This window comes from Oncorhynchus clarkii, chromosome 2 (assembly GCF_045791955.1).
Source record: "Oncorhynchus clarkii lewisi isolate Uvic-CL-2024 chromosome 2, UVic_Ocla_1.0, whole genome shotgun sequence".
NCBI classification, from domain to species: domain Eukaryota; kingdom Metazoa; phylum Chordata; class Actinopteri; order Salmoniformes; family Salmonidae; genus Oncorhynchus; species Oncorhynchus clarkii.
In genome coordinates, this window is record NC_092148.1 from 5873082 (window position 1) to 5888223 (window position 15142).

The 15142-nt window shown below is 41.6% G+C and overlaps 1 protein-coding gene across 1 annotated transcript; it reads right to left on the reverse strand.

Annotated features, from left to right (window-relative positions):
• Window positions 1-8689: 8689 nt before the first annotated feature.
• On the reverse strand, window positions 8690-13064 carry LOC139378919 (ferroportin-like). The gene is made up of 4 exons (XM_071121533.1): window positions 13002-13064; window positions 12468-12746; window positions 11097-11786; window positions 8690-8955 (listed from the first exon to the last, which is right to left on the reverse strand). Exons 2-4 carry the CDS (start codon window positions 12742-12744, stop codon window positions 8690-8692), a joined length of 1233 nt encoding a protein of 410 aa, XP_070977634.1. The 5' UTR covers window positions 12745-12746; window positions 13002-13064.
• Between the last annotated feature and the right edge of the window lie 2078 nt (window positions 13065-15142).

Genomic DNA, 15142 nt, shown 5'->3' on the forward strand with positions numbered 1-15142 from the left:
TAGCTATTACAGTGAAATAACACCATACTATTGTTTGAGGAGAGTGCATAATGATGAACTTGAAAATGTATTAATTAACCAGTTAGGCACATTTGGGCAGTCTTGATACAACATTTTGAACAGATATGCAATGGTTCATTGGATTAGTCTTAAACTTTGCACATACACTGCTGCCATCTAGTGGCCAAACTCTAAATTGCATTTGGGCTGGAATAATACATTATGGCCTTTCTCTTGCATTTCAAAGATGATGGTACAACAAAAAAACGTTGTATTATCGTTTACCAGATCTATTGTGTTATATTCTCCTACATGAATTTCACATTTCCACAAACTTCAAAGTGTTTCCTTTTAAATATGGATATATGCATATCCTTGCTCCAGGGCCTGAGCTACAGGCAGTTAGATTTGGGTATGTAACTTTAGGCGAAGATTGAAAAACAGGGTCGGATCCTTACCAAGTATAACTATAGAGCCACAAGGATGTCATTACTACCCTCTTAATTAGCACAGTCTAACTATAGAGCCACAAGGATATCATTACAACCCCCCCCCCCCCCCCTAATTAACACAGTCTAACTATAGAGCCACTACTCTCTTTATTAACACAGTATAACTATAGAGCCACAATGATATCATTACTACCCTCTTAATTAACACAGTCTAACTATAGAGACACAACGATATCATTACTACCCTCTTAATTAACACAGTCTAACTATAGAGACACAACGATATCATTACTACCCTCTTAATTAACACAGTCTAACTATAGAGCCACAATGATATCATTACTACTCTCTTAATTAACACAGTCTAACTATAGAGACACAAGGATATCATTACTAGTCTCTTAATTAACATAGTCTAACTATAGAGCCACAAGGATATCATTACTACTCTCTTAATTAACACAGTCTAACTATAGAGCCACAATGATATCATTACTACCCTCTTAATTAACACAGTCTAACTATAGAGCCACATTGATATCATTACTACCCTCTTAATTAACACATTCTAACTATAGAACCACAAGGATATCATTACTACCCTCTTAATTAACACAGTCTAACTATAGAGACACAAGGATATCATTACTACTCTCTTAATTAACACAGTCTATCTATAGAGACACAAGGATATCATTACTACCCTCTTAATTAACACAGTCTAACTATAGAGACACAAGGATATCATTACTACTCTCTTAATTAACACAGTCTAACTATAGAGCCACAAGGATATCATTACTTCCCTCTTAATTAACACAGTCTAACAATAGAGCCACAAGGATATCATTACTACTCTCTTAATTAACACAGTCTGACTTGTATGTCTTAGATGTGGTAGACCATGTGCTGACTTAATCAAGTACCAAAAGTACACTTAGTGTACAAAACATTAAGAACACCTTCCTAATATTGAGTTGTGCCCTCAGAACAGCCTCAATTCATCGGGGCATGGACTCTACAAGGTGTCGAAAGCGTTCCACAGGGATGCTGGCCCATGTTGACTCCAATGCTTCGCACAGTTGTCAAGTTGGCTGGATGTCCTTTGGGTGGTGGACCATTCTTGATACACACAGGAAACTGTTGAGTGTGGAAAAACCCAGCGGCGTTGCAGGTCTTGACACAAACCAAGTGCACCTGGCACCTACTGTACTACCATACCCCGTTCAAAGGCACTTATATATTTAGTCTTGCCCATTTACTCTCTGAATGGCACACATACAGTACACAATCCATATCTCAAATGGCTCAAGGCTTAAAAATCCTTCTTTAACCCGTCTCCTCCCCTTCATCTACACTGACTGAAGTGGATTTAACAAGAGACATCAATAAGGGATCATAGCTTTCACCTGGATTCACCTGGTCAGTCTATATCATGGAAAGAGCAGGTGTTCTTAATGTTTTGTATATTTAATCTATACCATAACTGTGTGTTAAAATGGCAGTGAGGATGATTGAATCAAAATCAGATTAGGGAGTTAAAATAGATTTCTGTTTGAACATTTTTGGCTGTAAAACATCCATCTTGGATACATGTTCCTAAAATGACATACCAAGCATTCTTACATAAAGTGTTTATCCCTGCAATGGCATGAGTCTAGATACGCCAAGCCATTCCTCAACAGTTAGTATTGGAGTGAATGTGAGACTGTATCTTTCCTCCAGTGAATAATTACATTTCAGTTATTAAAGGATTTTTTTAACCTCTCGCTTAGGGCTGGATGTGTCAATTTGTAGCTCATACATACATAATTTATGAGCAAAATTAATGTTTTAAGCTCAATTAGCCACAAATTCATAGTTTGAAAGTGACATTTTGTGGAAGCTGTGCGGCGTAATTTTCACTACATTTACCCACATGTAAGCCAGCCTCCTAAGCAATTTGAGTTTCAGCCAATGAGCTCCAGCCCCTCTGCATTTAAGTGACAGCTAGCAAGATGCACACGCAGTAGAGTGAGAGAGAAAACAATGACATCCTGCACATATCTGCACATTTGTGACGTGGGGGCACTACTTTCAGAACTACTGGGTAAAAAGTATAAAAAAAGTAGCTGAGAATATCTTTAAAGAGTAGAAACAGGCTCAGAAAGTGAGAGGCTACAGAACATACATCCTAGCACGCCTCTTTTCACTGTGGATGGAGTCTCTCCGGGACCTTCATGTGAAGCATCTCCCTGGACACACTCTCCCTCCCTGTGGAGCTTCTCCTTCGGCCTGTCTGGAGACAAACACAATCTAAAGAGACAGACACTACATATCTAATGGTACCCTATTCCCTATGTAGTGCACTTGTTTTGACCAGAGGTCCATGTGTTTAGTCGTTGTATTGTGTTTATACTGGGGTGCCATTTTGAGACACAGAGAGAGAATGTCCTCACCCTCTGCAGCACATCGCTTCTTTAAGACTTCACAACCTTCTACAACCTGGGGGTCGGGAACGAATTGAGGGTTGAGAACGGAAGACATTACAGTCTGTCTGTCTGTGCAGTAGCTTACCACCTTGAACTTATCCTGACACTTGCTGTACTCTGACATGAATATTGAGGCAACACCAGATTCCAGAAAGTACTAATTTATGATTTAAAATGATCGTTTATAATTCATGATTTAAAAACAGAAAAGCATAGAGAGACATGGGAGACATGTGGAGACATGTCAGGGTGATCATGTGATGTGGGTGCAGGCTAGTCAGGACTGGTGAAGTCACTCAGAGGGAAAGGAATCTAAAACCAAACTGACTTCCTTATCCATTCTCTTCACCTTCCCTTCCTTATCCCTCCTGGTGAAGGTTTCCTCCCTGAGACAAAGCACCAAGGACAGCAATCTGTGCATCCCAAACGGCACCCTATTCCCTATAAAGTGCACTACTATATAAGGAATAGGGTGCCATTTGGAACGTCCCCACTGACTTCATATACTGATACTGACACAGTTTCTAAGGCAGGGGAGAGAGAGAGAGAGAGAGAAACCGAAACCATCAGGAGCACATAATCCTCGAGATCATTAAATAAACTACACAAAGTACAAAAGTGCTAGTGTGCAAGTGCAGTTTCAAGTTCCCTGGTTACAGTACATCATTGGTCTAAAACCATAATCTAACCCTGCTGTGTTTCACTGGTTACAGTACATCATTGGTCTAAGACTGTAATCTAACCCTGCTGTGTTCACTGGTTACAGTACATCATTGGTCTAAAACCGTAATCTAACCCTGCTGTGTTCACTGGTTACAGTACATCATTGGTCTAAAACCGTAATCTAACCCTGCTGTGTTCACTGGTTACAATACATCATTGGTCTAATACCGTAATCTAACCCTGCTGTGTTCACTGGTTACAGTACATCATTGGTCTAAAACCGTAATCTAACCCTGCTGTGTTCACTAGTTACAGTACATCATTGGTCTAAGACTGTAATCTAACCCTGCTGTGTTCACTGGTTACAGTACATCATTGGTCTAAGACCGTAATCTAATCCTGCTGTGTTCACTTGGCTATAAAGTTGTGTCTCTTCTGGGTTTGAAACAGCCCCATGCTCCTCCAAGGAAGTTATTTAGAATAAGCGTTACATGGAGAAAGTCAGATCTCTCTGAAATGAAAGTGGATTGGCCCTCCCTTCAGCAAAAATATATTTGACCTAAACCCTCCCCGAACGCTTGAAACAAAATGCCCTTGTCTATATCCAAAATAATAAACCAAGCATAAAGTGGATAGCAGAGAACATGTTCACCATTTACCCTCACTTCTTGGACAGGCCAGTCTTAGATATGCAGTTTTACAAACTGCTCTTCATCCAGGAAGCATTACATGGCAGCCCAGGAATGTTGAATGTGCCCAGGCTGCGGGCCAGAAGATTGCCCACACACATTACCCAAATTACAGGCCAAGAATGGACAGAGTGTGTTCATCTTGTCATATTTCTCCAATACCAAATCAGTGTGTCTTGTTTGCAATGAAACTGTTCCTGTTTGCAAATAATTACATCTGAGAAGACATTAGGAATCTGAACATGGTACTTTCAAAAGTTAGGCTTACCTTTCCACCCCGGACAGAGTAGAACCTACCGACGCAGAAAAATGTAAGCTTTATTAACTGCTGGCTACTCTTCTTCTGTGGTTTAACACAATGAGAGAAGGCCCCATGTGTTTCTCTAAAAGCTGTCTGAGTTTAAACATCTTCTATTTTACATACAGAAAGTGAATAACTAAAAAAAATGATTGTAACAGAATTAGATTACTTCCAAAGCAAAGTCAATTTTTTGTCTCCTCGGTTATAGAAGGTTGTAGCTCGGCCTCTGAATGTCAAAGAAAGTAAACAATGATATCCCCATATGCATTGGAGTCACATACATATTTCTATCATAAAGCATTACGGATCAAAGTGCTCTCATAGATCACTTTATATAATCGTATCCGTAAGATAAAAAGGGGAGGCGTGTGCTTTTTGACATTTTCTTTAACAAAAAGTAGGCCTATGGCATACCCTCTCATACCCTCTCATACCCTCTCATACCCTCTCATACATTCTCATACCCTCTCATACCCTCTCATACCTTCTCATACCCTCTCATACATTCTCATACCCTCTCATACCCTCTCATACCCTCTCATACCTTCTCATACCCTCTCATACCCTCTCATACCCTCTCATACCCTCTCATACCTTCTCATACCCTCTCATACCTTCTCATACCCTCTCATACCCTCTCATACCCTCTCAATTGGCGTCTTGGTTTTATCTTAACAGCCCTTCAACTGACAGGTAGGCTTTTTAGAGTGCATGGTTGGTGGAGGAATTGACCTACAAATTAATGGATATAGCAGTCAAAAGCCTAATTTTGTTTGTCAAACAGGTAGGCCTACCTCCTTTTTCTTAAATAGGAAGAAATAGTCTTCAACACAAAGCCCTCTTGTTGTTAGTAAAGTCTAATTCAAATGAAGATGGTTTAAATTAATTATGACTACCTGAATTTGCCTTCTTTCAGCACTATGAGCTGTCCATTTCTGATTGATTGTGCTGCGGCTGCTGCTTCAAGTTTCAGCACCACGATGTGAGTTACTTGAATCTGTCTTATTGTGAGGTCAATAACTCTGATAAATACATCATGGGTAAGAAACATATTGTTTTTAATAAAATCATTTATAATAATGGCAAGCTATCAAAGTTGACCTCCGGTCCTCCTCATGATCTTCACACTCTCCTTCTCAAACTGAACAGAACATAGGCTATTGGATAGTCCACATGCAAGGCCTCGTTAGTCTGTGTCCCGAAGATAAATCCATCCCTGACCAGAATAATCACCTCTGACAGCTCGTGACAGCCCCTGAGAGTTTAGCACCTGTGAGAATCCACTCCAGCATTAAATTGGGTATATTGTTGGGTAATATTGCACACTGCCTGAAGCAATCCCAATTGACAGCTTTACTTTGAGATTTTTTGTACTTGACATCCCAGAGTGACATTGACCTCTGCTGGCCATGAGAGTCATTGCAGGTGAATTTGCCTCAGGCAATTATATTACAAAGAAAAGTGTTGAGATAATTGCCACAGCCTGATCTCCTCCTGTTCTTCCTCTTTCCTCTTCCTCTCTCTCTTCCTCTCTCTCTGTCTATCTTTCTATCTCTCCCACTTCATCTCTCTCTCTTTTTGCTCTTCATCTCTCTCTCTCTCTCTCTCTCTCTCTCTCTCTCTCTCTCTCCTCTCTCTCTCTCTCGCTCTCTCTCATCTCTCTCTCCCTCTCTCTCTCTCTCTCGCTCTGTGATATAGAGCGAGAGATGGCACTAGGCCTACTTCCTACTTCCTGATTAATTGGGGACGGGGCTTCACCTGTGGTTCTATTTCTGAACATCCTGTCTTCTCTCCAGCGGTCAAAATGCTCAGTAAGATCCCGTCAGCAGAATCTCTAATGCCTTATGCCAGTATGGGAGCCAAGATCTGGGAAATGTCGCCATTAAATATGCACAAGATCCACAAGGGACAGGCAGTATTAATATTGTTAGAGTCATGAGGTAGCCTGTGATCTGGGAAAGGATCCAACTAGAACATTAACTCAGGAAGGTTGAAATGGTGCCTTTATTAATATTGTTAGAGTCATGAGGTAGCCTATTCTTCTTTATTTATGGAGGGGATTAACTGGGACTGGGTAGGGTCAGAGGCAAACCTGTTTGGTGCTTGGCAGTGAGGGGCGTTTTGGAGCCTCTTCCTGGATGAAACGTAGTACAGTACATGAACTGTATACTGACTGTCGTTTATGATGCTGCGTTCATGTGCTCTCAGAATTTTTGGGACATTTACGGAACTCGTGACTCCCAGAAACCCCCTGGACTCGTCATAACTATGACTTTTAGACATCCAAATCAGTTCGTAATGAGCTTTGGTGAATAGAGGGAAATGTTGGTAACAAAACATTTCAAGTCAAAATACCAAGACATCTTAATCCGTGTTTATTGTCATCATAAATAACAGTCTGAAACAGAAAAGGACAACAAATTATAGATGTAAGTGAACAATACGCCACAGGAAAATATGATAGAAAAACAAATAAATTGTAATGTGGTGCTGTTTGCATGGCAACGAGATCAACTTTGATGGGATTACCACTGTACAGAAAGGAGATGGCCGTACATAGCTGAGAGACATGTCCAAGTCAGTTTTTCAAACACGGTTTTCTTGTACTGTACTGAGGTCAGGTTTTAGTTCATGAGAACAACAAGGAAACAGGATGCGTAGGTGTTCTAGTGTAATACAACACTGCCTTAATCCAGAATCATATAGACCTATCAATCTACTAAACACTGATCTCAAAACAGGTCACAAAATAAAAGAGGAAGTCTAAATCTGTTTTCTATAAATTTGTCAAACTGCATTAATATCACTCTGTTTCTATGTGAAGGGAAAGCATTTACAATTTGGAAGCTATTTTCAGTTATCTAAGTACACAAGCAATTATGGTCATTTTGGTTTCCTCTGATTTCAATGCATGTTTGTTTTTTTATTACTATCTTTATGCTCTTATGATGTGTTCCTGCGATCCGGTTTAAATTCTATCTGTTTTTAATGATATTATGTGTTAATCAATAGGCACATGTCTGCCTGATTCATCCACAGAGAAACAGACCAGGAGAAGATGACACTACAGCCTTCCTCTTCTGTCCATCAAGGGGGTCTCCTTTATAATGTTCAGTATCTCACAACCTGACACCAACTTCCCTTTAGTTTTCCTTTTGGACTTCCTGGATCTCCAAGTGGACGGAGCAGTAACATGTTTGCCACTAGTTAAAGTTGTTAAGTCTCGTTTCTTCTTCTTTTTGTTACTGTCACCTGCTTCACCAGGCCCAGTTCTTTACTGTGTGAGGGTTAGAAAAATACATCCATCCAATTCCCATCCCAACTCTGAGTCGGTCAACAGACTGCCATAATGAAGCTCTTGCAGTAATCCAAAATGTCTGGAAAGGCGTGTTCTGCTGCTGCTGCCTCAGCCTGCCCTCTGTGCCCTTTTCCTGAGGTGGGAGAACCTACCACGGTATGGGAGCAACACTAAGGTGGGAGAACCTACCACGGTATGGGAGCAACACTAAGGTGGAAGAACCTACCATGGTAGGGGACCAACACTAAGGTGGGAGAACCTACCACGGTAGGGGACCAACACTAAGGTGGGAGAACCTACCACGGTAGGGGACCATCACTAAGGTAGGAGAACCTACCACGGTAGGGGACCAACACTAAGGTGGGAGAACCTACCACGGTATGGGACCAACACTAAGGTGGGAGAACCTACCACTGTAGGGGACCAACACTAAGGTGGGAGAACCTACCACGGCAGGGGACCAACACTGCATCTGTTGCGACCACCTCAACCTATGTACAGAAGGGAAAAGGTGGATCTTACTTTAGTTAACCTGAGTTCTAGTTTGTTACTGTACCTTAGCACTTGGCCGTACTACACCTGACCATGCAGGGAGATAGCAACCAGGTTGGGGAGGACACGACAGGCAGTTGCTGTGTTGTGCTGTAATGAATGAATGGCTGGATGGTGGGGAAGGAGTGTTACGGTATTGTATTGTTGCCTAGCAATGAGAGCGCAGAGGGAACAAGAGAGAAGAGACATTCATTTCACAGGCAGGCGCAGGCAGAGTGGAGTCTTTGGGCACATGCTTTGTCGCGGAAAGCCGCACGGCCTCCCTACGTGTCCAGGCATCCAGCAGGTTTCCTCTTGGCTTTGCGTGCGTATAGGAAGTACATTGTGTGTCCTGTGGTGATGAACAGTACAGAGATGATGACCAGGATGCCAAAGTGCTGGGGCTGCGGAGCAGAGATGACCATGATGAAGTGGAGAAGGTCCATCAAGTAGTTCATGGAGCTCTGGACCCCGTTGACCACACCACGTTCTGACTCACAGATGTTCTCCTGAAGCAGCTGGGTCACGGTCAGGTCAAAGGACCACAGACCTGGAACACACAGGATACACAGACAATGGTCAGTGGTTGCTTTGGTCTATACAGATAGACTACTACACTATGATCTATACAGATAGACTACTACACTATGGTCTATACAGATAGACTACTACACTATGGTCTATACAGATTGACTACTAGACTTTGGTCTATACCGATAGACTACTAGACTATGATCTATACAGATAGACTACTACACTATGGTCTATACAGATTGACCACTATACTATAGTCTATACAGATAGACTACTAGACTTTGGTCTATACAGATAGACTACTACACTATGGTCTATACAGATTGACCACTATACTATAGTCTATACAGATAGACTACTAGACTTTGGTCTATACAGATAGACTACTACACTATGGTCTATACAGATTGACCACTATACTATAGTCTATACAGATAGACTACTAGACTATGATCTATACAGATAGACTACTAGACTATGATCTATACAGATTGACCACTATACTATACTATACTGGAACGAATTGCAAACATCTTTGAAGCTGGAGACTCACATCTCCCTCACTAGCTTTAAGCACCAGCTGTCAGAGCATTTTACAGATCACTGCACCTGTACTTAGCCTATCTGTAAACAGCCCATCTATCTACCTACCTCATCCCCATACTAGTATTTATTTATTTATTTTGCTCCTTTGCACCACAGTATCTCTACTTGCACATTCATCTTCTGCACATCTACCATTCCAGTGTTTAATTTCTATATTGTAATTGCTTCACCACCATGGCCTATTTATTTCCTTATCTTACCTCATTTACACTCACTGTATATAGACTTTTGTTTTCTTTTGTTCTACTGTATTATTGACTGTATGTTTTGTTTATTCCATGTGTAACTCTGTGTTGTTGTATGTGTCGAATTGCTATGCTTTATCTTGGCCAGGTCACAGTTCCAAATGAGAACTTGTTCTCAACTAGTCTACCTGGTTAAATAAAGGTGAAATAAAAATAAATAAATAAAAACTATAGTCTATATAGATACACCACTATACTATAGTCTATATAGATACACCACTATACTATAGTCTATATAGATAGACCACTATGCTATAGTCTATATAGATACACCACTATACTATAGTCTATATAGATACACCACTATACTATAGTCTATATAGATAGACCACTATACTATAGTCTATATAGATAGACCACTATACTATAGTCTATATAGATACACCACTATACTATAGTCTATATAGATACACCACTATACTATAGTCTATATAGATAGACCACTATACTATAGTCTATATAGATACACCACTATACTATAGTCTATATAGATAGACCACTATACTATAGTCTATATAGATACACCACTATACTATAGTCTATATAGATAGACCACTATACTATAGTCTATATAGATACACCACTATACTATAGTCTATATAGATAGACCACTATACTATAGTCTATATAGATAGACCACTATACTATAGTCTATATAGATACACCACTATACTATAGTCTATATAGATACACCACTATACTATAGTCTATATAGATAGACCACTATACTATAGTCTATATAGATACACCACTATACTATAGTCTATATAGATAGACCACTATACTATAGTCTATATAGATACACCACTATACTATAGTCTATATAGATAGACCACTATACTATAGTCTATATAGATACACCACTATACTATAGTCTATATAGATACACCACTATACTATAGTCTATATAGATAGACCACTATACTATAGTCTATATAGATACACCACTATACTATAGTCTATATAGATAGACCACTATACTATAGTCTATATAGATACACCACTATACTATAGTCTATATAGATAGACCACTATACTATAGTCTATATAGATACACCACTATACTATAGTCTATATAGATAGACCCCCACACTCTGTCATCAAAACTGGTAAAAATATTCCGTTATAATACAAAAATGATTATCTTCCAACACTATTTGAACTAATTTACTGTTGAGTTTCAAAAGAACTGAATACCCACAGCCTATGTTAGAAACATGCATAATACAGTTGCTATTGTTAAGCTGTGGATCAGCAACTCAATCCAATTGTGAAGGGCTTGGGTCTGCTCGTCCCTCTTACTCACCGATGCGTGCTGTGATGACCCCCAAGAACAGCAGGATTATAGAGATGTAGGAGTCTGGCTCCATGCCTGATGGCATATTCTCAAACAGCACCGTGTTGTTGGTCCAGTGGATGGACGAGCGGTCGGGCAGCAGCGGCTGATTAATGCCACCCCTCATCGGGTAGGTGTGTTTCTGCCTCTGGCCCTCCACCATCCCCCCGGCCGCCGACAACGTTGAGTTGGCGTTGGCGTCCAGGAAGGGCCTGAGCAGGCGGAGGTCCATGGGGCTGCCGGGGGCGAACACAGAACACACACACAGCAGCAGACAGCAAAGATGGAGACAGCTGGAGATGATGCCTGTGTTGACTAAACCGTAGGCCTTCCTCAGCTTGGTGAACATGATGGTGCCCATGAGGCCTGTTATAGCCGAGACCCCCATCAGCAGACTGAGCAGGGAGCCACTGATGCCCTGGGTGTAGGCGTAGCCCGTGGTGATGCAGTCGAAGCCCAGGACAGTTGTGTAGAGGAAGGCCAGGCCCATCCCAGCCAGGAAGACATCCTGGCGGTAGTAGGCCCTCCAGCCGTCCTTACAGGTGCTCAGCAGCCAGCGGAAGCGTCCAAAACACAGAGGCAGGTTGGTGACCTCCTTGAGGTTCAGGCTCATGTCGTCATCACTGAGGCCCGGGGCTGATGTCACCACCTCACTATGCTCTACTGAGAGGGAGAGGACAAGCATAAGTCAAGCTACTAACAATGATCTACTGAGAGGACAAGCATCAGTCAAGCTACTAACAATGATCTCCTGAGAAGACAAGCATCAGTCATGCTACTAACAATGATCTACTGAGAGGACCAGCATCAGTTAAGCTTCTAACAATGATCTACTGAGAGGGAGAGGACAAGCATCAGTAATGATACTAACAATGCTCTACTGAGAGGACAAGCATCAGTCATGATACTAACAATGCTCTACTGAGAGGACAAGAATCAGTCATGCTACTAACAATGCACTACTGAGAGGGAGAGGACAAGCATCAGTCATGATACTAACAATGCTCTACTGAGAGGACAAGAATCAGTCATGCTACTAACAATGCACTACTGAGAGGGAGAGGACAAGCATCAGTCATGCTACTAACAATGATCTACTGAGAGGGAGAGGACAAGCATCCGTCATGCTACTAACAATACTCTACTGAGAGGGAGAGGACAAGCATCAGTCATGCTACTAACAATGATCTACTGACAATTGTAGCTGGAAACAGCCGATTTCATTCAAGCTATGCTTCACTGTAAAGTTGGATGAAACAGGTTGGAAGATCCACTATTCTTGACTTTACCAACTCAACTACTGAAGTAGTCACACAGTGACCAGGACAACAGGACACTGACCTTGTGACCCCCTCCTCTCCACCAGTCCCTCCGTCCTCTCTGCTGGTCTCTCCAGGGAGGCCTGGCCGTCCTCGGGCGCAGGTGGTTTGACGGACAGCGCCGGGACAATGCGGTAGACCCGGGACAGGAAGATAAACTCCACGATGAGGGAGACCAGGTTCCAGCCCAGGATGAAACCGCAGCCTATCACGTTGGAGGCCAGGGTCATGACCTGTCCCACCGCCAGCGGTGCCAGGATGTTGGTCACCTGATCGATGCGCCGCATGGTAGCATTCATCCCTTCAGATGAAAAGCAACCAAAAGGTACAGGGTTTAGTTTGGTTGTGGTGATATGGTATCTGTGTTACCAGCTTTACTAATGGCTACATTATCAAACGACCTCTATTGTAATGCATGTGATACATCCTAGATAAACTAAATACATAGAGTGTCTGATAACCTTGAAGTGCTTTAACCAGCAGCCAGTTCAGCAGCCGAAACAGAAACAACAATCCCTTGTGATGTAATAGCGTGTGGCAGGTCTGCCAGTCTCACCGGCGAGGTGCCCCCGGTTGTATCCAGTGATAACCACAATCCAGTCCCTCTGGATGGCGATGGTCAGCGCTGTGCTTGCTAGGTTAGCCACATCTGCCAGGACGATCACCACCGTATAACAAACCACCTTGTGTAAGTTTTGTGATGCAACACGTTACTACACATGACAGCACAGAGCAGCAGGAGGCTCAGAACAGCAGCAGCAACAACAACATGGACACAGAACAGTGCAGGTGAAACAGCAACCGTCACAGCAGTTTGCAATAATATATCTAGCCTGATTCTCAACAGACCTGGGTTTAAATAGTATTCATTTTCTTTCAAATACATTGAGCGTTTGATGGAGCATGCCTGGAGCACTGGATGGGTGGGGTTTGTCATTTTAGGACTATTCCATTGGTTCCATTGCACCAGGCAAACTCAATCAAGTGCAGATAAAGTCTTTGAAAGGATACAAATACTATTTCAATCCATATCTGATTCCAAAACATACTGTTGGTTCACACCATGAGAGTTTAGACAGTATGGGAGAGAAAATGAAAAACATACTCACAGTTAACCAGCCATCCCAAATGCTCTCAATCCACTGTTTATATAAGAAGACCAACATCAGCACGATGCTACACACCGTCACTGAAATGTTCTGAACCAACAAGGATGCATGCGCCACTAAAACCAAGGAGGGAGAAGAAACGAAGACTCTAATATTCTGGGACAATGCATTATAGAGAACCATAAAGACTTCTACAGAACCATAAATGTATCATTGGTCTTAAAGGGGCATTCTGCAGTTGCCATAGTACATTCATTTTTTGGACTTTTAAAGTAATGATATATAGCCATTGATTCTAAAATAATATTACTTATAAATGACTCATGAGCTTAGATCATCTGTTGTACCCCATTAGATCCCCAAATATACACTTGTTTTACTTTGTAATTGTAAACTAACTCTGTATAGAACATGATTAAAACTATGATGTTCGTCTCATGGATGGTCAGTACTTGCATCCATAGCTCTATCTATGAATTTGTGAGTGGTTACATTTATCCAGCCAAATCCCTCAGCAATTTACCCAAATAGTGGTAGAATGCAACTTTGTTACTGTTTGAACTGCAGAGTGCCCATGTGAGGCAGAGAGGCAGGCAATTAGGACTGTGTCCCAAATAGCATCCTATTCCCTATTATATTGCAGTACCTTTAGGGTGCCATTTGGGACTAGATGTCAGTCCCTATAGCTGTAAATATAAATGATTGTTGGTCTAACCTTTGTTCCTGGGGTTGCGGTCAACCCAGTCCCCAATCAACGCCCCTAACAGCAGCACTGACCCCGCCACCACCAAGCCGAATATTGCGGTCAGCAGCAGGTTCCGTCCATACAGCTCGATCAGGAACACCGAAATGGCAAAGTGCCACATACGGTCACCCTATTAGAAAGACAAATAGTCATCATGACGGAGAAGAACGTTTTCAGCTTTTGGCTTTTAGCTTTTTACTCTTTCTAGGGGTAAAGGGCATATAGAGAAATGTAAAGTATGTCCATCTTTCATTGATTTGCAAGACACTACCAGGTTGATGACATAAACCTTATAGTGTCCAGCCGGTATGGCTTTGTAGCTCCTTTACCCATTGTTGTTACATGAAAAGGCTTCTTACCCACATGGACAGTGCCCCACTGACGTAGATCAGGAATTTAGGGCCCCTGAGGTAGATGAGGGCTGACCCTGGTGAGTATGTTCAACAGAGACACACAGTAACATGAACAATAACCAGAGATAACATCATTATGAGTCTACAGGACACATTCTGCATCTATAGCTGGAAAACCACCTAACATTAAGCCCTGGGCATCAGAGTATGTCTGAACATATTTAGGACCAGGATGTGTTCTGATCAGAAAACAAAAGCATTAAGTTGCTCTTACACCTAACACTTTACATTAAGTAGCTCTTATACCTAACACTTTACCTTATACCTAACACTTTACATTAAGTAGTACACCTAACACTTTAGATTAAGTATACACCTAACACTTTACATTAAGTAGCTCTTATACCTAACACTTTACATTAAGTAGCTCGTACACCTAACACTTTACATTAAGTAGCTCGTACACCTAACACTTTACATTAAGTAGCTC